This window comes from Drosophila ficusphila, unplaced genomic scaffold (genome assembly GCF_018152265.1).
Source record: "Drosophila ficusphila isolate 14025-0441.05 unplaced genomic scaffold, ASM1815226v1 contig_791, whole genome shotgun sequence".
NCBI classification, from domain to species: domain Eukaryota; kingdom Metazoa; phylum Arthropoda; class Insecta; order Diptera; family Drosophilidae; genus Drosophila; species Drosophila ficusphila.
The window spans coordinates 28172888-28200305 of NW_025064737.1; the positions used below are offsets into that span (position 1 = coordinate 28172888).

Genomic DNA, 27418 nt, shown 5'->3' on the forward strand with positions numbered 1-27418 from the left:
TTGGGGAGCATGGAATCTTGGCCTGAATAACAAGTAGATGTGGAAGTCAAAAATAATTATCTAAAAATGAACGTCAGAATTCTTTGTTGCTTTTACATTTTGTTCATTATTTGTGATTAAATAAGTTAAATAATATAAAAAGTATCCCTTTTCTTGTGGTCTCAAAAATTCATTAGAAGGGGACTAAAAGTATGCAATCAATGTTTGCCGGAAATGTCCTCTGAAGTTTAAAATTAACAGGAAAAGTCGCTGTTTGAAAAGCAGAGAAGCCCAACAATCTATTCGATTGAATTCATATATAAAAATGGCGGAATCGAAGTCATCATTTTCATAGCAAACTTTTCATAGCCATTCTAATTATGAATCATTGGCAAATATCTCTCTGAATCATTCTGTTATTATTCCCACGAAACTACCCAGTTTATTTTAATCATTGCAAATAGTTGCCAAATTCGAATTGAAAACAAACTTGAATCGGCTCGAACAACAACGAGGAATCATGCACACGAAAAATTGTCAAACCAATCGGTCGGCTATAATAATAAATCACAATGCAAAACGTGGCAGTGTGTGCGACTGAGCCTCGGAAAATTCATTTCTGCTGGGAAATTGTGTGGCAATTTGAATTTGGAAACGCGCACGAGTTCGCTCGGTGATTGCGGGGCTGCCTGTTTGTGCAAATGCACTCGAATTTATTTGTTATTGGCGGGTGGCTGCGCTCGAGCGACTTTCGGTGTTAATTATGCTAATCAAGGGGACAAGATGGCCCCAATTATTTGGTCAGCAAACAGCAAACAGCGAGTCGTAAGCCGCTCTAAGCCCCGGCCGGTCGAAAAGGCGGAGCTGCGACTCCTGTCCGGATGAATTCTCCTGGCAACAGGACATAAATAATGTAATTTAATTATGAATCGTTCGGGGGCGCGATGGCTGCCGATTTGGCAGCTCGGGCTTACAGAAAGCTCCTCCGGGTTGGCAGTGGCCTTATTTGTACTATTGCCAAAGCCGACAGGGGCGTAAATATTCATAGGTTTTAATATTTATGTCCTTCGTCCTGCCCGGCAACTTTCCCCACTTCCAGCTGCCCTTCTGCCCCGTCTCCGGCTTTCCTCCTGCGAGCTGGGAACTTTTCAAATATTTGGCAGTTTCTCTGGCTTCTGCGGCAGCGTCTTGAGGTTTCCCGCAGTCGCTCGACTCTGCTGGCAGGCCCCTCGGCTCCCCAGTCTCAGCTGGCAGCCAGTTGCTAAACAAGTGTAGTTTTAGTTGGCCAACTGCTCCACTCCACTTTGTTGGGGGTGGCAAATAGTTTACTGCGGAGATTCCCATTTAGATTTATGCCAACCCCTTCCGCCTTATTAAGTTCTGCTCGGGATTTGCCGGCTCGCCTTTCAGTTAACACAAAATATATTTTACGGCCGCGCTGACGCTTGCAAATCCTTAGTTTTCACTACCCCAAATAAGCTCATCCAGGGAAAGAGATAAAAGCTGGATGCGCATAAAGTGCTTTTTAAAATCAGCGAGCGTAAACTTAATTTCTGCAGATATCGCAAGCAATTGTTTCAAGCAGCTCGCTCGAGAATCCCCCACAGCGGCCACTCGAGGAGTGGAAAGCCAAAAGCGAATGCGATGCAGTTGATGGTTGCAGTTTATGGTCTGCTGCCCCGCCCCCAGACCCCGTCCTACATCCCCCTGCCCTTGGCCCCTTTGGCCCCCGCTTTTTAAGAACCTCTCTCGGCGGCGGCACTGTGGCGCATTAAGAAATACTTTCGTTCGCTTTTTACCACACAGACAGCATTTTAAAGCCAAGCAGATTTGTGGCTGCACAGCGAAAGTCACGAAAGTGGCTCACTGGTGAATTGAGTCAGCCAAAAGACGCCAAAATAAATCCCCAAAAAGAAAAATACGGAGGAAACCTCAGAAGATAAAATCAGAGGGACTCACAGGCTTACTTGCAGTACATATTCGCAAATTCACTTTAATAAGTATCATGTTATAAGCAATTCACTTACAGATAAGACCCTTTCTGTTAAAAAGCCATTTCAAAAAGGTAAGTCATCAATCCCTATTATTGATTCTGAATCACTTGAAAAGGAGCGTTCGGGTAGAGTGCTGTTTTGTAATTATGTATTCCTCATTTGTAACCTCGGGAGATTAAAATCCGTGCACTTTTCCCACCGTATATGGGCTCATTCCATATGCTCGCCAGTGCTTTTCAATTACAAAGTCATAAAATTTGATTTCTCATGCCGGGGCTTTGGCTCCACATTCAATTTTTGGCTCGTCCCTGCTTATTTATGACCCACTCGCATGCGTTATCCTTGCAGCACTCGCCGTCTCCATCTCCAAGTGGCCGATGTAATTTCAACCTGACACATCACACGAGGGACACGTCTCGAGAGCTCACGAAATTGCTGTAAATGGATGCGAGTTAAAAAGCCGGCAATTTTAAATTGCCTCTGTCGACATCGGCGCCCCTTTTTTGGGGGTCCTTGGCGGGGAGGAAGAAGGGGGCTTCCGGGGGCGAATTCTTGCGCACTTGATGTTTATGTGTCAAGCTGCTGTAGGTTTACATTGCCTTACGCTTTTTTCACCCGGCGTTGGCATGGTTGTAAATAATGAATGCGTTGATTTCGAATCATATATTTATGCTAGCGCGCTTACACCGACCAACAAAGCGCGGGAAACAGTTGGGATGGAAAATCTGTAATAATCCAGACGAGTTTCCCTGAAAACTGTTTCAACCAAAGCTATGCGCCTCTTGAATCGTTTCTGGTTTCTATTTTCATTTTTGTTCTGCTTAAGAGCAGTCTACGAATTTCTGACGAAAAGGCTCCAATCCCTTAAATGTGTGTGTACGGAAAGTCAAGGTCGGAGTCGGAAAATCATGAGAGCGAGTGGAAAGTGCGAGCGGCTCATTGTTTGCCATTAATTTTGTTCGGGAGTGTCGAACAACAGTTCGTGTGAAATGCCTGGCATATGTAGGCATTTGGGGATGTGTGTGTTTATTTATTTGTGTGCATAATAAAATTGTGCACAAAACATGTGTAGAAACGAGAGGGAGAACAAAAACATTTGCTTATCTCCAGGAATTCGCATCATCCCCGTCCTTTTTTTTGTTCCTGCTCTGACATTTTCACTGGTGTTTCATTTTTGATAATGTTTTTGCATTTAAAGTTTACGTGGGCGTATGAGTGATATGATTTGCATACGAGGGAGCGCCGCTGCGTGTGCGATGTAATAAAGCACTGAGTTTTACATAAATTGCGGGTACGGCCTGTCTCGGTTCGTCTTCCTTCCGTTTCCTGTTCGAAAACAACACGAACCATTTCCACACAGGCATTTGCATATTTTCGGTGCTGCGCCTTATAGTCTTTTGTTATTTTCATTTGATTATTTATGGCGGCCATATGAAGCCCCGAAAAAAACATCGATGATTCGCCGCCAAGGAATTTATGCTCCCTACATAAATGCCCGTTTTGTCAAGTCAAACATTTGTTGTTGGCGCTTTATAGCTCATTCTGTTGTTGTCGGTTGTTTTTTCGCACAATTTATTGGTTTTAAAATTATTTCTCCGGCGCGCTGTGACATCATCATAAAAAGTGTCATTTCGCATTTATTTACGGAAATTTTTCCCAGAGAATGTGTCTCCTTTGTCCTTTTCCATTTTCCATTGTCCTTCTGCCCCCTTTTGCACTTTGTAGGCGGGGCTGCCCAGCTGCTAATTGTTGGCAAATTTCCAACCTGTTCACGTGCTTTCAATCAAAGTAATGGCTCACCACCAGGCCAATCGCTATTGATTTGGTTTTTCGCCCGGCTCTCGGAAGAGTCCATTTAATCCCGGGTTTCAGACACAAGGCAAAGGACATCTGATGCTGATGCTGATGCTGATGCTTTTCTCTAACACAATCTAATCCGACTGGGGGAAAGTGCAGCAGCTGCATCGCAACAAAGTGCATCGCTGGCCCAGCAATTTTCCACTCAATATACTTGTGCTGACTTTTATGAGAATGCCGGACAAACGTGGTATGCCTTAGTATCATCCAGGGAGTGAGTCGTAAAATCTTTTTATATGGCTGCCGGATAACTTTGTCTCTTAGCTGCCACTAATTGAATTGTTTTCCAAGGGCCGAGAGCTCTCTTTAGGATGCATTCTCTGCCCTGCAATAATGCCGAAATTAAATTCCTTGCCAGGTTAAGTATATGCAGGGGGCATTAAAGCATAAAACTATGGAAGGCGCTGGAGAAGACCATCGAACAACGTGCTTTGCTTTCTCTCTTCAGATATATTTCTCCTAAGTTGGTACATAAGCTTTAAGACTCACCTATACTCTGACTCCCTTTCCTTGGATTAGAATTCAGCGGACGTCTTCAACACGTTTCTGCAATGAACGAGATAAGTGATGAGGTGTGTGTAAGTAATTAAAGAACCTTAACACATAATGGGAGTTAAGCGTGTATTAAGAGATGGCGTTGGTGGCGCCACCTCAGCGAGGAGGTGTCAGGTGCTCCATCAAATCCCGAGAAACGACGCAGGACTCGCTATAGAACTTCCCGCGACAGCCCCACCAACTCACCCTTTAACCACGCGAGATTTTGTTTTTATGTAAATATAATAAGCCGCTGTCTGCTCGCTCTGCGCTTGTCTGTGTGAGTGCGAGTGTGAGTGTGTGTGCTCGTGTGTGTGCCTTTGCGAGTGTCTGCCAGAGACGGCATCAATCATACGCCATGTTGTGCTGCGCTGAACGGTGGCTAAACAGGCGGAAACGCTAAAGCGCGCTCGCTCACACAAATCCACGCAGGCGGGTAGCGAAATTGAAAATTTATCGTCTAGAACACACGCACACTAAACCACAACATGAACAGCGGGCGCTAACAAGAAATTGTCAGCAACAAATTTAGCCGGCGACAGCAACAGCAACAGCAACATCAACAGCAAAAGCAGGAGCAGCAGCAACATCGCAACAGCAACACTTCGCCGCACAGCAGCAACATCAACCTGCCATTCCATGAACCTTCAACTAAGTTGAGCTGTTGCATGCGCTTCATCAACGTCATGCTTAGCCGCATTTGAGACATTGTAGGCATTGCATTTGCAACACAGTGCAGCAGCGCAGGGCAGATATTGCGATGGAGAGGGGAAAGGGCGCTCCAAGGGACCAGATATGGGTGGTGAGCTTACACCCCATAAAAATTCCAGACATGCAGCCACTGGGACCTCAATCACTTCGTACGCTGCGACTTTGTTTGCTCAACTCTGCATTTAGATGAACTCGCACGGCGAACAAAGTATCTGCATTGCACATGTAGAAAGAAAAAGTGTTTAAACCAAATAGTTTCGATTACACATGTTCAGTAGAAAAATATAAGGAAGTTTTTTAAAGATAATTTAGAAAATGCTGTATGTGGTGTAAATTCAAAACCAGATCTCCACAATGCCAAGTGTGAATGGGAAAAAACATAGTGGAGCTAGGAGAGCCCTACAAAAAAGTGGGGAAAGGAAGGGCCAGTCAGGCAGAGCGACATGTGTGTGTGTTTTTCTGACACTGGATAAAGATAATCAACTTCAGTCATCAGGCGAAATGCGGCGTGGCGGCAACAGCTCGACAGTTTTTAATTGAGTTTACGCTCCGTGAGCTGCGTTATGAAAGTGTGTGTGCTGGCGTTGCATGTGTGTTCTTGCACAGAAAGAAATGAGCAGGAACTACGAGTAAATAATATATTCAAGGAGACTATTAGAGCTTAAAACGAGCTAAGCTTATTACGAATCTCAGAAACTTGGTGCATAATGGAGTGGATTCTTAAAAGATGTTACCTTGCTTTATTTTTTTCAATGTTCTTGTGGGATAGCGCATTATTTGCACTCAGCTGGAAATTACTCGCTTTGCGGTTCTTGCACCTACGCTTGTCGTTCTCTCATGCAGTCATATATAGTACGCTGTTTGCCGAGCTACTGCCAAGATTTTTAATTAAGTTAATGAAGTGCATCGTGTGGTTTTTGGCCACATTCGAAAACACTGCAAAGGAGTCGCGTTTCCGCACGCTTATGCAGACTCCTTTTAATAAGGACATTAGGGGAAATCCGCCCCTCTCAACGCAGTGCATTTATTTACCGTTGGCCACATAAAAGCAATAAAGGATTCGCGGCTACACTGCAAGGATAAAATTGCGCAGATCTCAAGGGCACGAGGGTAAAAAATGAAGCGAAGCTCCAAAACTTCCGGTTGCTGGCGAAAGTAAACATTTAATATTTATGACGCTGCACAAAAAATGCAATCAAAAACGTGAGAAAAGTTTCTATTGCATATTTATGTGCGCAGTGAGCGGAAAGCGCATCAAAGAGGAAAAAAGCTACGAAAATATGACAGAAAATTCTGAGCTGGCTTTTTAATGCTCTTACTGGGAATTAAAACAAGCTTATTATACTACCAGTTGGCTTCTTTACATTCCTCGCTGAGATTTCTCATGAAATATGTTGTTCAATTGAGGAAACAGCTAGACATTTACGTATAGAAATAATGCTCAGGTTATGAAGAGTCCTAAATCATTATGTGGTAGAGAATATTTCCCAATAGTTCTTTTGGTCTTTGTTCGGTTGTTATTCATAAAATGTAATATTTTACAGCCAATTGCACTTCCTTAGAATTCATTTTTTATAAGTTTCTTTGAGAGCTGACCACAAAACCCATTGCAATCAATCCAACTGCACATAATTACAAACCCTTTAATGGAGCGCAGTTTCCCTCTCGAATGCAGGGCACAATAGACCCGAGCTCAGTATGAAATGTAATGAATATAAAAGTGTTGCCAGCAATGGAGGTCGGGTTTTCGGGGTGCGGGGAGGGGCACAAAGCTTTGGAGAACGCTGCACCGAAATGGTTTTCAATTTAGTTAATTTATGGCGCGCATTGTTGGCTCTGGATCGCACTGGCACACAATGGGCATATTTATAGCCGTTTTATTTTCCCATTTCAATGCAATTACCCCGGCCGACTCCCGCCCAACCGAAATATATGCTTATAAATGGTGTGTTTTGAATGCTCCGAGGGGGACAGCTTTCAATGAGACGGCGGAAAAAGTGCTGAGCCAAGAAAGCGAGCCCGCACTCCCCGGGAAATGTAATTCTGCGGCTGTCCATTGTGCGAACCAGCTGTCCGAACAGCAGCACTTATTCAGTTGAGAGCCCAGCTCGCCCAAGGATCTGGCAGGCCGTAAATTCCGGCCCGCCAGGTTGGAGCACATTAGAACACATGTCGGGATGCCGGGATGTCGGGATGTCGGAGTTGCGGATGTCGGGAGGGATGCTCTTCTCCAGCGCCTGTTAAGTGCAAAGTTTTAACGCTGGTTAGCAGCTGCTAATTAGCATAAAGTTGGCTCAACTTTCCCGCCACTCTAGCACACATTCACTGGGAAAAAAAGCTGCTCTTGCAGGAATTATTTACTAACTGGACTCCGAGCTAATATTCAAACAATTATAAAGGGGGAGGATGGTACAACATCTTGATTCAAAATCCTCTATCTTTTGCATTTTAAGGAGCATTTACAGAGCGAGTCATTTCTCAAATCTAAATTTTATCCAGTGTTTCAGCAGACAAGAGCGGGTCCATTTATTCCGCTTTTTGACAGCGTCACTTGCCTTAGTCCCCGTGACGCTGCAGGATCCACTCGCCTCCTCCAGCCCCTCCCGTTCGTCCCGCACTTCCTTCTCCTTGTTTTCGTCCTGCCCGTCCTTTTCCGGGCCATTCCTCATTTCTCCCCGGTGGCGCCGGCTTTCGCTGTCGTCTTTTGTTTAGCTTGAAGCACGTCTCGCTCATCTCTTTGATAAATATTAGTTTAATTCTTTTTCAGGCTGCTGCCAAGTATCTGGGAAATGGGTACTGGGGACTGGAAACTGGGAACTGGGAACTGGGACTTCAAGGCTGCCGCTTCAGCCTCTTTAGTGGCTCGTTTTCTTATTTCATACAATTATTCGGTTTCTTTTTCCGCACTTTATTGCCCTGGCGCATTTTGTGTCCTTTGTTTGGCATTTCATTTTGCCCGCCTGGCTAAGTGAAAAATGTAAATATTTTCCTTTGATTGAAATTCGAGAATCGAAAATTGCAGATGGCCGAATAAACTGCTGGTAACTCGATCAGCTTTGTGTGAATAATTGATTGCAGACGCGTAGCTCTTGAAGTTCTGATTCGTTTGGATCTAGTATAATATACCTAAAGTATTTAACTGAAGCTTTTCCTTCTCGGTGTTTCTTAAACAAAAATACTTGCTGAAAAAGTATCGGCCGCTTGAAATTGACATTTTTCGCATACATCCCAAAAGGAAAGAAAGCCCCGAGCAAAAACTGCTGCCAACTTAATTCGATGCCGGGTGGCTGAAATCCGACCAAATCTCCTGAATCTATTAGGCGGCCTGCAATTTGGCCCATTCAGGAAGAATCTTTCCATTCAACGGCTTCGCAATCAATGGCAGCTGGTTGGCTTCTCTTTGGCTCTTTGCTTTTGCCAAAAACTGGAAATTGGCAAGTGGGACAGCCTCGGTGCATTTTGGATTCCGTTTTCGGTTCATTGAGGGAAAACGCTGCGTCTGCGATTCATTCACGAGATACTTGTACGCGCACAGATACTTTCCCGCTTTTTCCTGTGACAAGCCGCTTGACATTTGCCAGACCTTTCGAGGCCGACGGACACGTTTCTGGCATACGATATGCCCAGATTTTCCCTGCCCCCCCTTGCTTTGAGCGGAATTATGATTTGACGACAGAGCGCTGTGACGTTTAAATTGAATTTTCGATTTTTAGCATGTTTATTTCCCATCTGACTTTGTCCAAACTTTTCTGCAAAGAAGACTCTATATTTAGCCCGAAAGCGAGCAAACAAAACCAAAGACGAGGAATTTCCGCTGACAGTGATGTATGTATATGTCTTTGAAGGTTGGGGGAGGGGGAACATTTCACGGGGGCAGAAGCGACAGGTGCGAATGTCGCTGCTGGGTCGAGCAATTTGTCGGGAAAGTTCAGCGCTTGTCAGCGGTCCGCAAACTTTTCCCACTTGTCACGCTGACCCTTCCGCTTGACTCGAGAGTAAGCGGATGAAAAGCTAGAACAACTCTCAAGTTTATGTAAAATGTCCGTTGATGAGTTTCATAAAATATGACAAATTTAAAGTGCATCATTTGGAAAGGGAAACACATGCATCTGCTTACTTTTAATTTACCACTTACAAATATTTTTTAAATGTAATGCCGCTTAATGGGTTTTCCCGCATTTTCCGAGCAGCCCGTTTAATTGGGGGCCCGACATTTAAAGCAACATTTACTCGCCCGGGGCAGTTTGCCATAAAAATGCAAACAGAAGCCGGAGAAGCAACAGATGCCACCCCAAGGAGTGCTCCCGAAACAGAGGCAAACGGACACTTGTTGCGGCACCAAAGGATGCGGCGGAAGGAGGAAAGGATGCAGTAGGACGTCTCCTGCCTGTTGCAACTGCTCCGAGCATCCGGAGTCCGAGGTCCGAGATCCGAGGTCCGAGTCCAAGGATAAACCAGTGAGGAGCCGGGCCACCCAAGGCCCCAAGCCAACAGTCGGGCGATGGAGGAAGGAAGAAATTTACAATTTAAACGCTTCAAAATTGATTCTGAGGGCCGACAGAAGCTGCAATCCCGGTTTGGCACGCTGATTGAAGCGGAAAATTGAGGGGAACATTTCAAAAAGATTTGAAATAGCTCTTATTTCTTAAAAGAGTAAACACGTTTTGATTATGTTAATTACCACTAAATTGGTATTCACCCAAGAAGTAAGAACCTTTGAGTTTCCTCGCCTTCTGTCAGCCTGAAGAAGTTACAAGTTTTCTGGAAATGCAACTTCGATTAAGTTGGGAACTTTCAGTTGTTAAACCTCAAATATTACACAGAGAAATAAAGAGTGCAAGATGTGAATATAGCAGCTATATTAATGTTACAATATTTCCTAGTACAGTTGTCTTAAATTGGTTTGATTGCGTGAACTTGCATATTCTAGAAAATTTTACACCATCATTATATTATTATTATTTAATGCAACTGTACAAAGCTGGAACCTCGCTTTACGAGTCCGCATTTTCCTCGGTGCAGCGAAGCTCTCACCGTTGTAAAAATAGGTTTTTACTACTTTATGCAAACTTGTCACCAAGCGAACTCTTTGCTTCGCTCCCTCCGCTTTCTCCAAAGACAACAAGTGGCTCCTGGCTTGGCAGGGGAATTTAATTAAAAAGTTTTTATGCGTTCCACCAGAACAGCAGAGGCAACAACAAAAGTGCTGGTTTGTCAACGACGGGCAACAACAATGCTTTATTTTATCGTAGACTTTTGCGCCTATTTTCTGAGAGGTTTTCCTCTGTTTTCGCCCTTCCCCAAAAAAATGTCCTTGTTGGCCGCATAGTTGCAGCTGAAAAAAACTTTGTTGCTTTTTTAGTGGCATGTAAATTTGTAAATTCATATTTATGCGAGGCCCAAGCTGAAATAGTTTACCCAAAGAAGCTGAAATGATGCAGCAATTTGCGGAAAGTTATGCGCTGTCACTTTCAGAAGCAAAATGGTTGGCGGCGAAAGCAAAATTGTTGCACATTTGGAGCACATAAAATTTTGTAGAAGCCTCATCAAATGTTGACAGCGCTGGCAGCTGGGGATCATTTCATATTCTCTTCCCTTTAAAAGCAAATTGCTTTAATATTCCAGGAAGAAAATTTCTTACTTTTTTTTACAATGTTACTAACCTCCTTCCAAAAAATATTAACAATTATCAGCCCGTGAAAAATCAATTCACACACGATGTCCAGTTTAAATCTGAATAAATTATTTTTGTATCCTATCAAACGATTTATGATTAATGCGAGCAACGGGAATTGATATTAAATTGGCTGGCAATGTTTACTAAGTTAAACAGTTGACTGATGTCTGATATTTGCATAATCCACATGAATTGCTGTCATTGAAAAACAGAACAAGGCTCTAGTCCGCTAGCCACAACCCAATTGAATTACTAACGCTTTGCGTTCAAGGGCCAATTAGCCGAGGTTGCCGCTTTTCGTTGCAAGCAAAGTACTCGTGGACTTGTCCGGAATTGTCTTGGCCAGAAGGGATTCCTCAAAGCCGGCTTACTTTGGTGGGAAGTGCATTTGCGGTTGAGTTTTCCACTAATTTTCGCAGAAGAAAGGCCAGCAATTTCCCCTGGATTCGCTCGACTGGTCGAAGCGGAAGTGGGCGCTAATTGAAGCGCTCTCCTCGTCCTTGTGGACAAGTTGAAAACATTGTATCTGGAAGAGAGTCATTCAAGTCCCCGGGAACTGTCTGGCACAATTTCTTTTTGTTCAATCCAATCGCATTACCGCAAATTATGTCACGTATTAGCGCAGTGAGAAACTTTGCAAGAGCAGAACTTCCATCAAGTAATCGAACTACGCTCCGGTTAAGTTTTGGATTCGGGTTCGCATCAGTGGCGCAAAAGTTTTTAATGTCAGCACTAAACACCCGCTCTGCACTTTCCAGAGGACATTGCCGCAGGATTAGGGCGATGGAGACATATCCATGCATGCGCCGGCGAATCGCCAATCAACATCATCGTCAACAACGACGGCGACCATAACCGCAGCCATCACAAATGCCATTAGAGAGGCGAGTGGGTTCGGTCCTCAACGAGGACCCCGCACCCCCGCACCCCCGCACCCCTTCACTTCCCACAAAAACCTCGCCCCTCGACCCCGCCCAGTCGCCAACAACAATGCCCTGGTGGCACTAGTAGCAACCAAGCCCTCTCGGAAAAACCGACCCGGCAGCTCAACTAACGCATCGTAAATTGAGATTTCTATTTATTGTCGACGACCACAGCTACGGCAGACTGAAAGAAAAGCGGAGGCGTTTCATATTTGAATAAGTATCTGTTCTTTATGGAAAATATATTTAATGGTTCAACCAATAAAATAAAACTGTATTTTACAATATACATCGTTTTTTACTATCCGTTTTAAATATTTAATAAATCTCAGTAATTAGAGTCCGTTTAAGTCCACAAGTTTATGCCGTAGATTTGCGGGTTCAGCTCAGTTGTGTTGGATTTGGCTCGGTTTTATGCAGTCCAGTCACCCACATTCACATCCACTTGCCATTTGCCATAAAATATCAGCAAGTTGACGCGGTCTGCCGACTTTATAAAGTCGCTTAAGCATTTTTAATGGACTTTTAAGTTTGCTTTTATTGTTTCATTCGCATTGCTTTTATGCTGTCCTTCACTTCATACTCGTGGATGCATTTATATACGCTGGGGTGTACTTAATTCGTCCACTGCAAGAAAGCATTTCTAGATAATGTATTTTCATGTATTTTTCTTTTTTAAAGCAAGATTACGGTATTTTATATAATTTTCACTTAAATTTGGGAGAGCGCGAGCGAAAGAGAAGATTAGAGTGTGGCTCGTTGCTCGAGCAGTGGCTTTGCTCCCTCGCACTCTCATAAGATAACTGCATGATCTCCGTTTCCGTTTCCTGTTGTTTAAGTATTAGTGGTATTTAACAGGAACTATTACCATTATTAAATATATGTTTTAAGACCATATTTTTAAGGGGATTTATTCAGAAAAATAAGTTTCATTTTAACCGATAAATATTTAATCATTTTTCGAGTTCGGTTGAGTTATTTATTCAAATTTTAATTTAATTTTATTCACTTTTGCATAATAAATTATTTAAAAGGGAAACATGTAAGTGAATTAGCACATGTTTAGAACTAATAAATATTTATAAGTTATGAGCTTCATTTTATATTGCATAGCAAATATTGTTCGATATGTAACTTTCATTAAATGAAGCCCTTACCCTTAACACGTTATTATTTAATTTAAATAAAGGGAAATCCTCCCTCGGGGCATACTTAACTAAACTGTGATTAACTGAATAAATATTTGCACTGCAATCAGCCGAATTTCGGTAATCAGAAGTAAATAAATTCGGGAATGGCTTTAGACTTTCCCCCATTTTCCTTCAGGCGATGAGAGCAGGGCAAATACTGAATTTCCTTTTCTATTAATACATATTTGATCTACTTATTTCAATCAATGTTCTGTCAACTACTCTTTGGATGTACCCCGCGTCCTGGGAGGCTAAACAAACTGTCAATCATAGAGAAAATCCTGCGGGGGAAATGTCTTGGGGCGCCGGCTTTATTATGGAAATTAAATTGATATTTAAGTGACACATTGTGGCGGCGGCAGGGTGAGCAGCATAAATTTCGGCTGACGGCAAATTGTTCGCCCATACGCCCATTGTTAAGATGAAATTAAATTTTTATGGGCTTAAACCGGGCTCAGTTGTTGGACTTGTGTACCACCCTCCCCCACAATGGGCTCCACCATCTAATGAAGCAGCTGGCAGCTCTGTGTGTGTGCGGTCAGCTTATGGTTTTTTGGCCTGGCGTTTTGGTATTTTGACCTTTCGGCCGCCTCCTGCCTGTGAGGTTTAATTAATATGCAAATGGACAAGAGCAGGCAAAGGAGTTGGCTGGGCCGCCAGCAAGTTTAAATTTAGTTCGCCCTTCTTTAATGAACTCTGAGCGCCCAAAGGCTGTGTTTCTGAAATATTTATTGGACCGCAACTTGGTCCACATGCCGAAATGACCAACTTTTGAAGCCTCCGGCCGTCGAAGCCATTCTGCTGGCCTTCTGCATATTCATAGGGGTTCATGGCCGCCATTTGCAATTCGAATGCAGTACATTTCCGGTTTTCGGAAATGCATTTCCGCTTCCGCCGGCCGCTCGTGCAGCCTTTGCCACAGTTTGCTGCACATCAATTTGATATTTGACAGGACCGCTCAAAACTAATGCACTTACTGGCCATTCAACCAATTTGGTTACACGATTTTGATGCAATTTGTTGCATTGCACGCCCCACTGGCCGACCACTTGTGAAATTGATTTGATTTTTATTAGCATTTTATGTGATTTGCGAAGTGTGTCCATGGAGCGAGCTTGCCCGGAGAATCGAATTAAACACGTTCAGGTCGGTCGGCCAGCGGCAAGGTACAGTGCACACACACTTTGTGCGGCCAGCTGGTGCGCTGATGGAGCGGCCATTCCTCATTGTTTGCCCGCAGCAGGTTTTCCTGGCTCCTCCTCTTCCTTCCTACGGGGACCACGCCCCCTGCACACACAAGCCGCCACTGACCACCATAAAGCACACTGGGAGAAACTATCGTTCGTTCATTTAATGGTTGAGGTAATAAAAAAAGCAACAAATTAAAATAAGTGGATGAGATAATGGCAAATCTGGAATGATATGAAAATAAATATTGTGTTTTAATTAATTGAGATTGGAAGAGGAGTATTTCTCTCGGTTCAGGCAGCACAATAAAGCGTTAAAACACGGCTGACTCGCAGTCGAATGCGTGTTTGCCATATCAAATTTCACACTTTTCCGCTCCCCCACTTTTTCCCGGCTTCCTCGGGCGGGTAAACTGGGGAAAGCAGCAATGGAAAACAGAGGATTCAGCGGCAACAAAAAGAGGCAATCATCGGAGCGGTTTTTGCTGTTGCACTCGTCACCTGCCAATGCAACAGCAAATCCATCTGCCTCGCATTGTGTGCGGGATTTTTGTTGCATCGCTCTTAATGTGTTTTCCCGCTTTTTGCGATCCACATTTCACATCAGATATGGTTGATGTTGCTTCTTGGTAATGACAGAAACAAATGATATTGTCAGTAATTTAGCAAATGGAGAAATTTAGCTTTGGGGGTATGTTGTGAAATGCAAAAAAAAAATTTGTTAAAGCCTTCAACTTTAAGGTAAATAAATTCATGAAGTCTGTAAGAGAAGCTTTGAAAATTAAAGTTGAGACCCGAATCCAGTTTAACCGTTATGGTGTCACTAGTTTCCAATTCAAAGCCGCCTAATTGGACGTAATTATGGCCTGACCCAACTACCATGGCAGATCCAACTGCATTCGACCCATGTCACTATCCAAACTAACATCCCCGTTCGCTTTTCACTGACCACAGCGGGGGTCCTTGCTGCCAGGACCAGCCTTTTGGCCTGGATATGTCAGATAAACGAAAGTCGGGCACGAGCAGGAGTTCAAGAGAGAGTGAGCCGGCGAGTTCTGAGCACATAATAAATATTTATTAGGCCCGCTGCCGCTTGCCAAAAATTTAATTTGTTTTCATTAAGCCAGACAAACCATTTAAGCCAGCTGCAAAAACACAGTTGAGCTTTCTTGAAAGAAATTTGGTTTTTAACTGAATGAATAAAATGAAGAGGATTGCTTGAAGACTTTAAAGACCTTATAAAAATTGATTTTTAATTGTATCTTTAAGTGGATATGAACAAAATAATATTAAGAAGTTTACCCACTAACAGATAATAGATCTTGAGACCGATTATCAAATTAAAAATTCCAAGTTTTTAATGTTCTAGTTAGGCAGGCTTGACTGTTGAAACGCTACCCATCTCCCAGGGAGTTTGGTGATGGAAAAATATGCTTGAAATTAAAAAGGGTATTCTCTCTGGGGTCCTCAATGTCAACGTCGTCGCCTTGACGTGGCCAAAAATATTTTGCTGGCTTAATTGTGCGCGCAAGCCAAGCAGATAAAAAGCGAAATGAAAAAGTTTGTGACCCACCGAAAAAAGTGGAAAAACGCGAAACAAAAGCGGGGAGAAAAGCGCGTTCAACGCTGAAATCGGAGGGGCAGGCGCTTTTGGGGGGGTGGCGAAGTAACATAACAAAACAAAATTAAAGTAAATATGCGCCCGGGTCCACAGACAAAGTAGAAAGGCAAACAAAGCCCAGATCCTGACAAGGGGTCGAGCGACAGGAGAGACAAGGATGTCGGTAAACAAAATCACAATTAACTGAGAATGACGAAAAATAACAGCGCCAAAGGAGCAGCGAGCATGTGACAATGGAGCCGCTTTAAAGTGGTAAAAAGGGGGCCGCTCAAGGACGAAGGACCTGTCATAAAGCATTTTAATTGCGCACCCACATCGCCCGGAATTGATTAAACGTTCTGAAGTCTATTCAATTCGGGACCAAGGAAAGAAAGGATATTTAATGATTGAAAAAGGGTTTTGTTTTATAGGCGTAGATTATTGCGAATCTGGCATGCGGCCATTAAACTCCTCCTTGTCTTTGTTATTAAACAATTAGTGGATGAAAGAATCAGGGTAGTACGCATAACATTTTTAACAAACTTTTCGAATGATCATTATAATTTAAATTATTGACTGTCAAATGATTTCTTATGGTCTAAATGTTGTACTGACGATGACAACGTCGCACCGCATCGTTGAACTCCCTGCACACGTTGAGATCTTGATTCTCCTCGGTGCACTTGAGGAACTGCCTCATTTCCTTGGCGCAAGGTCCCTCCTCGACTAGTTCGCTGTGCCGGTGCGGATCCCCACGTCCTTTGAACAATCCTGTTATCCCCGCGCCAATCGCGTGTCCCACTGCCGATCCTGCTGCCACGCCCGCTGCGTGAGCAGCCACATCCTGAAAGGGGACTTTTGAGCTGCGAATGGTGGGCAGCGCCGCCTGGGAGCAACCTTCGGTGCTCGATTTGGTAGAAGCGCTCCTTGGTCTGCGGGGCATCTCTCCTTGCAACTTATGGGTTTACCTGTTGTTTAATTCAAGGGGAAGCGGAATTTCGAATACCAAATGAGTAACTGAGGCACAGAAATGGGGTCCATATTAATCCGGCCTACTCAGAGGAATATATTTTCAGCTTAGCTTGCTACTTTATTGCACTGCCAGCCAGCTAATTGCCAAGTGCATGCCGCAGCGCCACCTGGCGGGCAAGTCCCTGCAGCAAGGACGAAAAAATTCTAATTCTAATTTGTTTTCCCTTTCGCCTTTGCGCTTGCTTTTCCCATTTCCCGCACTAATTACGAGCACATAATGAATTTGTCGGCAAACGCGAAAGGTATGAAAGCAAAACAAATACTGAACTCCAGCGGCTTCCCTTTGAAAATTTCCCAGAGGTCGGGGTTAATTTGGAGGGACTTTAAGCCTTTATAGAACAAAGTATTAACAAGGGATCCCACAAACAAATAGAAATCGGTTGAAGCTTACAAAAATAGTAAAACAGCGATGTTTATTAGCTAGTGAGTCCACATGGGAAACCGACACAGAGTGCTTCCAAAGCCAAGTCCATACATTCAGAAGTTCAACAAAGCCACTCAGTTTTCTTTTAATGAGTGCAACGGAAATGCTTTAATTGGCTGAGAGCATGCGAAAGTTGGGTTGACTTTTTGACATGCGGGGGGAAATCGAAAACCCAGCGGCAATTAGCCGAACTGCCAAAAGTTTGGGTCTAATTCGAATTAGGCTCTGCCCCATATGCTCAATTTTGGCAGCGAGTTCATGTTTCAAACGGAATATTTCATTAAATTATTGCCAACCGCAGCAGAGAAAAGCCAAACAGACCCTGCTGCAAATGCCGCTTGATTGATGCTGTTTTTAGAGTGAACAGGGGGAAATTCCCCTCCCATCTGAGACCATGTTAATCAGCAGTATACAATTTCCACTCGCTCTGTTATGAATATTTAAGCAAATTATACTTTCCCGCTGAAAATTTCCCAACTGCCTGCCATGTGAATAAATGTGACAGCAGCTGATGCCACTCTTTGCCGCAAAAGAGAACAGTTTTTGAAATGCTAATTTTATTTTGTTTATTGTTTTGGCTACAACCTAATTGGCCCACCCCTCGACTGGGTCCCAGCAAATGTCTAAAATCAATCAACATCAATAATGTTTCGGCAAGCAAGATCGATGGCCCACAGCTTCTGGATGAGACGGGTGGCTGTATTCCTGTCGAAAGCTGCCCGCATAGCGCCAATTACTTTGCCTTCCCAAGGACTTTGTCGATACCCTCCCAAGGGGTACTGGTAAGGAAGATGTAAGCGGGAGAACTTTATTGCTTTGACTGCGAACTTCAGCTTATTAAGCTGGTGTTTTGTTAACCAGCAATTGCGTTTATATTGAGCTAACGTCAGGTTATCTATTTTAGGGTTTGGGTTCGAAATTTGGGTTCGAAATATATTTTTAGGTGGAAATGCCAGTCGATGAGAAATTGTCTTACGAGCTCATCGAGGTATTACATTCCATTTCTTGAGCAGTGTTTATCATGTTATGGCAAAAAAACTTGTTATTTTGGGGTCGAAATGTGGATGGAATGATTTTGCCAGAAACACCAATTTTTACCATCCTTTTTAGCTGTAACTCGCCCAACCCAAGCTATCCATCGAGGTAACTCCCACCTGAATCAGAAAAATTCGATTTTTCGTCAAATTGCATTTTTTGTAAGAGGAAACAATGTATTTTTTTTTTCAAATTTGGGCTCAAAAAAAATTTTTTGGTGGATATGCCAGTCGATGGGGAATTGTATTACGAATTCAACGAGGTATCACATTTTTTCTTTGAGTGAGTTTTTCTTTAGTTATGGCAAAAAAGCCGACTTCTGGAATCAAAAAATGGTTTTGTGGAGGAAAAAACTGCATTACGAAATAGAACTTATGTAAATTCTCCGACATTACGAATTTTGCTTTCCCACTGATAATGGTATGTTTTTTCTCAAATTTCAAAGGTATATTTGTGTGATCTTTTGCATTTAACGGTCTGTTCCTCGGGGTTCGTGATCTCAGACGTTGTATCGCCGGCGGCACTGCTGCATCGCCTCGTTGAATTCCTGGCAAGCCGAGAGGTCCTTGCCGTGCTGCTCGGTGCACTTGAGGAACTGCCTCAGCTCGAAGGCACAAGGACCGTCCTCCACGAGTTGCAGTGGCCTCGGAGCGGAGGACCCCTCCTGCGGCTGTTGCGTCTTCTCCTGGGGCGCAGCTGTCTGCCCGCGGCCCTGGAACATCCCGGTGAGTCCTGCGCCCACAGCGTGCCCCACGGCGGATCCTGCTGCCACGCCCGCAGCTGTGGTGGCCATGTCCTTGAACCGCTCCCCTGTGCTAGGGCCCTTAGCCTCGGCAGCGGGAGTGGTAGAGGCTGCCGGAGGCGCTGTTGCGGGATGGGACTCCTTCGGCTGCTGCACCGCCGGCAGGTCCTTGCTGCTTCCCCGAGACGGCTTGGCGGCAAAATTGTGGCTGCTGCGACTGCTTTGCCGGCGCACCGATCCTCCCGATCGACTCTCGGATTTTTGACGAGGCATATCCTTTAGAATCGCAGAACAGCAAGCAAAAAGAGAGGAGATGGGTTGTGTGACTTGCTTTCGCCTAGAAAACAGAATTTTGAATGGCAGTTGCCCGCTTTGACCGTTTCGAAGTCGAAAGGGGCGTGGCCAACTAAAAAATTCTCTTTACTTTTTAAGATTTAACAAAAATTCAAAGTCTAAATTAAATTCACGATAGTTTTTACTTCAAGATGGCCGTCTCAAGAGAACAACCAGTTTACAAAAGCAAACAACAATAACTCTAATTAAATGTAAGTTTTCCATACATACGTATATACACCATTTATCTGGTGTTTCTCTACTGCTGACAGGCACTGTCGCCCGCCAGCAGCTGCGTAACAGTTCGTCCGCAAAGTTATCGCACACTTGCGGATCTGTTGACAAGTGCGAGAGATATGCGGATTTCATTTGCATTTACGATGCTTCTGTGGGCTGTTTTTCATACACCCATCTGCTGTTTGCTGATCCCAGACAGCAAAACTGGCACGCTTTCAATTTGGATCTGCATTTGAGTGTCTGGATGGGCGCGAGTTTGCATAGCTGTGCTGATTGCACTTTGTGCAAATGGGGCGTCGACGGCCGCAGTGCGTATGATTAATGTGGGAGGGAAATGTAGCAGGGAAAAGCAGCTAATTTTTGGCGCTCATTTGCATTTCTGGCAACATAATGCTGGCTCGCAAGTGCCTCCCAAGTGCCTCCCATTACAACCACCTCCGATATCTGCGGATAAACACTCGAAAGCCCCAATTACTTGGGCCATTTTCATCAAAACTGTCTGGCTCTTTGAAAAACACAATTAAAGTCGGCACTCGCACACTCACACAGGACCATTCATAACTGCTCGGAAAATCGGGGGAGTCTCAAAGCCAGAATAGCGAATGGCCAACATTTCAAATGCGGTAAATTACAGTTAACGATTTTGTAGCACAGCAATTTGCCTTATCTCTAGATGTCTATCTGCGGTTTGTAAATGTATTTCCACGTAGTTGCCCCGAACACCGATTGTTTTGCATGTCAGCCGGTCGGTACTGTCCGAACTACCAAGCCACCTTTCTGGTCATTGGCCAGAGCTAAGCCAGACCTATTGTGGCCAGCACATTACACTGGCAAACAGTAGGGTAAATGAAGACAAACTATGGATATAAATATAAAAGACAGATAAGTTCTATTAGAACTGTATTTATTTCTCCAATGTAATTAAAGTATAAATTGTTATAGTTTTTTGTATAACCAAGGGAATAAAACCTGTCATTGGAAAGGCTAGTCCGCCTTTGCTCTCAGTCAATTCCAGTTTAGTGTCTCATAGTCCTTAGTTTCCCCAATTACTATTACTATTTCACTCCACTTTCCCCCAGTGTGTGTTTGCGGCTAACAAATGTAGGGACGCCGCCATAAAGGTGTTGAAATAACTGCTGCAGCGTTGAACTCGCCTCCTTTGTTTGCCTTTCGTCGGCGGCGGTTCTTGGCTCGATTGTTACGGCGTTTTATGGTTATTGTGTCGGGGGCGCAATGCAAATTGCCGCCACATAATTATGTCGCAGTCGAGGGGAATATATACACTGTGCATGTATGGAAGAGGCAGGCCGCTATTCCCGAGCGGACTTGCAGACAACAATGGGAAAATCAGTGCGACTTTGGGGCTCCAGGCGTCAAAGTTTCGCCATTGAACGGAAAGTTGTGGTTTTCGCACACCTGGACAAGCGAAACTTTTCCATGTCTAATTAAAAGGCGACAGAAACAGTTCCAGCAAACTTATTTATATAAAAACTCGCTTTGGCCCGGCAATCAAATAATAGAAATGAGAACTTTTAATTTGCCAACGCCCTGACAACTCACGCAACGAAAGCACGAAAAGTCCTCGGGGATCGACGAGTAAAAGCAAAGTTGCTCAGACTATTACCTCAGTTAAATCAGTTACTAATTGCATTGTCCTGGCGATAAGAAAGCAATTTCATTTCACCAGCGTTGCGACAATCAATGGGGGTAGAAATGGAAATGTTTTTACTTGGTTTACCGTGACGATTCAAAAACGAAATTCAAAAATTATTTGCTTAATTACACACAAAACTACACAACACTTTATTAAATGAATTCACTTAATTTAGGACAAATGGATACAAATTATTTTTACAGCAGAGAACTTTTCAGCTAAAGTGCTGCACTTTCTTCTTGATTTTCCTGGTTAAAGAAGGGTATTTTCCACAGACTACTCCATTTGGCTTTCGTCAAGTGTCAGCCTGCAGTTCCTGCTACTTGACTAATGATCGCGTGCCAATGCAGTGGCAATCTGCCACTACAACGGTGCAACTTGACGCACGTACTTCCCGGGGGAAAGGCAAACAAATGAATTTAGATTTCAGAGGGCTGGCCCTATAAAAAATGGCCCCGGAGGTCAACATTTTGCTGCCATTTTTTAAGCTTAACCAACGGGACCCTTGATTGTAATATAGGTTCCATTTGCTTATTAGCGCCCCAAAAACTTAAGCTGGAAATTAATGACTGCACTTTCGAGAGGCGGAGATGCAAAGGCTTCATTGTTTGGGCTTCGCAACTTGATAATATGCAGATTAAATTTTCGCGGACTCTTTTCTGCCGAGTTTTCCACTTTTCCACTTTTCCGTTTTATGAAGAGGGCGGCGCAAAAGTTTCAATGCTTAAGCAGCCGCAAAAGAAGTTTTTAATAAAAATAAATCATGCGCACACTCGACTGCCGGCGAGGAACTTGCCAGGGCTTTCAGGACCAGACTTATCGCACGGGAATAAGCCAAGTCGGGCTCCCTTATGCTGCACAGCCACGCAAGGCGGCCCCGAATTTATGGACTTGCTCCAGTTGACATTCGATATAAATCAGGTCGCTGCAATTAGGGAGCGGGCCAAATTGGGCCGGATCACGAGAGACAGTTGGCCCAGAACTATCGCTTAGGGGATATCCCGCCCCCTTTCGAAAAACCGCCCCCAAGGGCTTTCAGTAGACAAATCCTTGCACATGGAGTGCCACTGGCCACAGGTGTTTATTTAATTAATTTACATAAATCACCTGCGCTCAAAACGCACAAACACACTGCCCTTGCATTTAATAACTAATTAATTTTAAATCAGCTTATTGACCCAACAAGGCCGGGCTAAAAACTGTTTACACTAATTAAACGGCAGAGCTGCAGAGCAATTAAATAGAGTTAAGCCCTGTTTATGTTGCGGTGCGCATACTAGGCGTATGCGCAATGTTGACGGTGAACTTGGTAAAGCCAGATAATTATGCAAATGAAAACGTCTGCTCCAGGAACTCTACTCAAACACGCTTAAAGAGTTTCTGGAATTTTGCGAACGCCTAACTAATTGCCAAACGTCAACTACGAATTCCTCATTCGATTGTCTGCAGAAGTTTTGCAGAAAACAAATTGCGCCCCGCAAATAAATAATGCATGGTAAAGGCAAACAACGGAACATGCAAATAATGGGGCTTTTGCTACCTGGCAAATCACTTTGAGTTATTGTACTTAGCCCTCAGTGTGGCCCGGCAAAGCAGAATAAATATTTTAAGGCCCTGCACCGTCCCACCTGCAAAAGGTGTCTAACAGCCACGCACCTTGGCCGATGATTGATATGGCGCTTTGGGGCGGGAAACGAACGGGGGGGACTATTCCCCTCCAAACACAGAAACCGTCGGGTGTCAAAGTTTTTGTGCGCGCTTAGCGCATTTGATGAATTGTTAAAAGAAATCGCGCGTATGTGTAAACATTGGGTCTAGAAATTCGGGGGCTGGAATCGCTATGTGCGATTCGTATATAGTATATATTGTCCCCCGTCTGTGTGGGAATCAAGTGTGGTACCAGCTATAAGGAAAAAACCTCGAAAAGCTTTTGAAGCCGCCGACGAGCAAATGGCGGAAGCCCAAACAGCTGCTGATGATGATGGCGGTAGCTGTCGGTAAACAGAAAAGAAATGAGTTGGGGAAATGTCGGTGCTCCTGAAGTGCTGACTGGTTAATACCCTTCGTCGGAGCGCCCTTGACAACGAAGATAAAACTAGCCGTGAGTGTGGCAAGGAACCTTGAAGGTCAATCTTATAGTGGGAAATCTTGGCCAACAAAGAGTTGAGGTAAAAGAATTTACACAAATGTTAAGTTTTATTAGGAAAAAAAGCTAAAATAAATATTCAAATTAATGCTGTGTTTCTTTTGGCCCTGACAACATCCGAAACTAGAAATATGTTGAGCCAACGTGAATCATTTTAAATTTCTTGTGAATGGTACCTGGGAAAAATGTAGAGGTAGTTCTCAGAATGAGTCAATGTCCAGACATTTGAATGCTAATGAAGCTAAAATTAGCAGTAAATGTTTATTTACTTTGTCTTAGTCATTGCATTATTCCTTTAATGTTAGGGTATTCCGCCCATTCCGATTCCGAGAAGGAAAACTTTCTGCAGGCTCTTCACTTTTAATCTGTCTTAGAGCAACTAATACACACACGAACCCGAACAAATATATGCATATGTGAGCTGTCATTCCCCCTGCAGAAGAATCCCCAGGATTCCTCGTATTTACTTGGATCCTGCGTGGGCACCTAATCCTTGTCAGAGAAGCCACATTCCGTCTGCCGGTGGCAGGGGGATGGAATATGGGAAATGGAACGACACTATACACAGCAAATCATCAATCACATGCTCTGGTGATTCATTGATAAGCTTTCCCCCCGGAGGACGCGGCATGAGGTCCTCGTGGCCATCATGTTAATAATGCCGCAAGATGTTGGCCAGCCATTAGCCTTCGCCATTAGGCCTCATATTTTCCCTTTTCCCGGGCAATTAATTTAAAGAGCTTTAAACACAGCAGCGCAAACAACAATAAAAGCCCCGAAATGAAACGTGCAGAATGGTGCTTTTGTTTATTTTGATTTTTTTAAAAATCAATTTTGAACTTGCTGTTTATTTTTGATGTGGTTATCCGGCCAGCAGCCATTGGCGTGTAAACAAATCGGGCTCTTTTTCCGCAGATGCCACGAACAGACAGGCTCTGCTTTTTGTGTGCTCCGAGAAATAAATATAAAAACTATATAAAGGCAAATATTCATGCGGAAAACACAAATACAATGCCACGAACCTGTGTGCTTTGCGCCATTAGTGTCACAAGTGTAATTGTTTTTTAATCGCATTGATAGCGCGCTGCCAGCAGCAAATTCCACACACGAAATTATTTCGAGTGTGTGCTAAAACCACTCGAAAAGCGCCAAGAGCTTTGAAAGTGACCCAAAAAAAACAAAAACCCACCGAGAGTGCTCATGTGCAAGTGGGTGTGCGTTAATGCTCATAAACAAACAAAGACAAAGGAAAGTGGGTGTCGCGGGCGGAAGTGGAAAGCATTCGACTTAAGCTGTCTACTCACACACGGAAACTAAACCGAAACTAAAATGCTGCACACCAAAATGGCGATAAAAAATTTACATAATGGCTGAGGAAAACATAAAAGCGAAATATAGTAGTGCAAACGCGCAACTGAGAAGGGCGCACAAGTGAAAACAAGGAAAGCGGCAAGTGACACTCGAAGCGGAAAAGCCACCGGAAGTGACCAAAGCCAAGGGTTAAGGGTTAAGCCGGCTCGGGACTGTTAATGGAAATCGGGAACTCCATTAGGTGATATCTCATAAAGACCTGTTCTTTATGAGTTAGTGTTACTGCTGAAGAGATATTCATTTATATGTCTTTATTTACAATGAGTTCTGAATTGAGTTAAAGACTACTGCAACTGGGGCAGCCGGGAAATCCGTTTGAAATCGAAGAAGCTCCTAATGGCTCCACTTTGCACTGCTCTGCTAATGGCGCCTCCACTTAGTTGTCCTGGCTTTTGTGCTCAAGACAAGGACTGCTGCAAAGTGCATTATATCAGTTTTGCCCGGGGCCGCCAGCAGGGCTTAAACATCCCTCCATACCCTGTGCATATATAGAGCCCCATGTAGAGGGCGGCTCCAGCAGCCCGGAGCCCGGAGCTGGATTTTAATAAGCAGGAGGACGAGGAGCGGCTGAACACGACGACCATCAGTGTAAAACGTGCCACAAGCACCACAATGTAAGATTTGATAAAAAGCCATAAAAAGCAGAGCTGGCAAAACTTAAGGCCAAGACCATAAAATAATAATGAAGTCAATTTCAATGATGTTGCTGTGGCCAAAACAACAAAGCTTAACTCGATCCACCCCTGACCTCGGCAACTGTTTTCGTTATGTTGTTGATATTGTTGTTATTGCTGCTTTGGACAGCAAAGGGCAGCTGGGAAAAACAAACAAAGCCTCACGTCACATCATTTCCTGCAGCGATTTTCGTGTCTTTCCTTTGACGTTCCCTTAAAAATTTCCTCTTTTTATGGCAATTAGCTTATGATTTTCATTGTTATTGTCGACACAAACCAGCCGCCCACTCCCGCCGATAGTTTATTTAATGGCACACGTATGTAATTCATGTGGCCGAAAGTAAACAACTTTGTCGTTAAATGGGTAATGGACTAGCTATCTGGCGAGGGGGAAGCGTCGAAAAGTTCTCTGGAAGTATTGCCTAAGCTGTTGTTTCCCTGGCTGGCTCTCCCAGGAATTTGCAGCGGACTCGGAAAACTTTTGCGAACCCACTTAGAACTTGACCACTTAAAAGTTGCCAGAATGCATAATGCCCTTTAAAAACCCCTGCCCTAAAAAAGACCTGATGTCTCCCAAGAGATCCCCCGATTGGCTCCTGGGACAACGACCTGCCGCCCATTAACAAGTGCCTTGTAGCGTTCAGCTACAACAACTAATTCGCAGCTAATCCGGGAGCAGTTTCCGCTCTAATTGGGCCGAAATGGAAAGTGGCAAGGAAAAGGGAAAGCCGCGCTGCTCTTTTGCACACCTTTCGGCCAAATCAAAACACATCCTTGAGTGCCTAAGCGTGTTAGTGTCAAGCGGCTTATCTATTATCATTTCGTTGAATTTTGAATGGGCTGGGTGAGAGCAAAGTAAACCTTTGTCTGTCGCTCGTCTGGGGCTTCATTACGCTTGATTTCTCGTGCCCCGGCACAAGCACACACATCCACCCAACCGAGCACGGCAAAACAGCTCTTTGTTCGTCCCGCGTCCTTCGTCCTTGGGGAAGCTCTTCGGCTTCCTCGCCCGGCGTTATAATGCCTTGGTTCAGGACGAAGTCATACGAGTGCTGCACTGCTCAAAACACCGCCTCAAAAACATATAAATACCATAGTTTCCCGGCTGTATTAACTTTTCATCACAGGTTTACAACAACGAAGTTGAGTTTAAGGAAACCTTTTAAAGCTCTTCGTTGTGATTATTGATTTTTGCGAGTGCAAGCTCCCAAACAATGGGGTCTGCAAGGCGGTCTCTCGTCACTTGTTCCACCTGTAAGTGCAAAGACTGACATTCGAGCAGCGTGCCGACGACAGGATGCGGTCACAGGATGCGAGCAGGACGACAAGGACTGGGAGCTGCAGCCGAGTGACCAACCCAATGACTGACACCACTGCAAACACCCGGGGGGCCGGGAAAAGGGTCCTGGGTAAACAGAACCGGCCACATAATGAACTGACTGCCGGGACGTGTCCTGTCCACCTGCCCACTCCCCTTTTCCAGCCAGCCGAGCCCCACCTGTTGACGGAAGGTCCTTCGCCAGGCGCACAAAAGCGAGCAACACTTTGTACATTTACCAAGTTTATGCAATTTACACAAGCCCGTCAACAGTCACACGTCTCGTTGGATTCCCCTTTCACTTCCCACTCCCCCCATTTCCACTTTTCACTTTCCACCTCCCTCCGCCCAGCGTTTTCCGTTTTCCATTTTTAGACCCTTTAAGCCATTTAAATGCCCTACTTCCCGGCCCCACCCAGCCGTCCTGCTGCCTTTATGCACACACTGTGCTGACCGCAAGCGTTTCGGTCTGAATAATTGACCAACAGACAAAAGCAGAAAAAACACGAAAATATATACAAAAAGCGGGACCACAGCAAAGCGAGCTGGACAAGGACGGCAAAAAACAAATGAATAAACAAAATTTATGAAGCGCAACCACAGAGTTAAGCGATGTCCAGCTCGTGATTTAAACTTGGTCAGCGGAGTGGAGCGGGGTGAGCAAAAGTCCTTCCATATATCACTGGTGAGCATTGCGAAGGTCCTAAATACGAGGTAACCGGAGCCCTACGTCCCATATAGACACATCAAATTTGTCCAGCAAGGCGGAAGAGGAATTTGGTTAGCACCTCAGGACCACA

At 44.2% G+C, this 27418-nt stretch overlaps 3 protein-coding genes across 3 annotated transcripts in view; all 3 read right to left on the reverse strand.

The window, feature by feature from the left end:
- Nucleotides 1-27418, reverse strand: part of LOC108086785 (5-hydroxytryptamine receptor 1) — a 47584-nt gene that overhangs the window by 4707 nt on the left and 15459 nt on the right. The window contains exon 2 of the mRNA XM_043209049.1: nucleotides 4320-4376. The gene's annotated coding sequence lies outside the window, so the exon portion shown is untranslated. The remainder of the gene's footprint in view (nucleotides 1-4319; nucleotides 4377-27418) is intronic.
- LOC108086846 (coiled-coil-helix-coiled-coil-helix domain-containing protein 10, mitochondrial) lies at nucleotides 16184-16692 on the reverse strand. Its single transcript, XM_017183898.2, has one exon. It carries the CDS (start codon nucleotides 16593-16595, stop codon nucleotides 16251-16253), a length of 345 nt encoding a protein of 114 aa, XP_017039387.1. The 5' UTR covers nucleotides 16596-16692; the 3' UTR covers nucleotides 16184-16250.
- On the reverse strand, nucleotides 18297-19273 carry LOC108086845 (coiled-coil-helix-coiled-coil-helix domain-containing protein 10, mitochondrial). The gene has a single exon (XM_017183897.2). It carries the CDS (start codon nucleotides 19156-19158, stop codon nucleotides 18643-18645), a length of 516 nt encoding a protein of 171 aa, XP_017039386.1. The 5' UTR covers nucleotides 19159-19273; the 3' UTR covers nucleotides 18297-18642.

What these genes read in the sequence shown, in the direction of transcription:
- LOC108086846 (XM_017183898.2), bottom strand. Translation starts at nt 16,595, where the DNA reads ATGCCCCGCAGACCAAGGAGCGCTTCTACCAAATCGAGCACCGAAGGT.
- LOC108086845 (XM_017183897.2), bottom strand. Translation starts at nt 19,158, where the DNA reads ATGCCTCGTCAAAAATCCGAGAGTCGATCGGGAGGATCGGTGCGCCGG.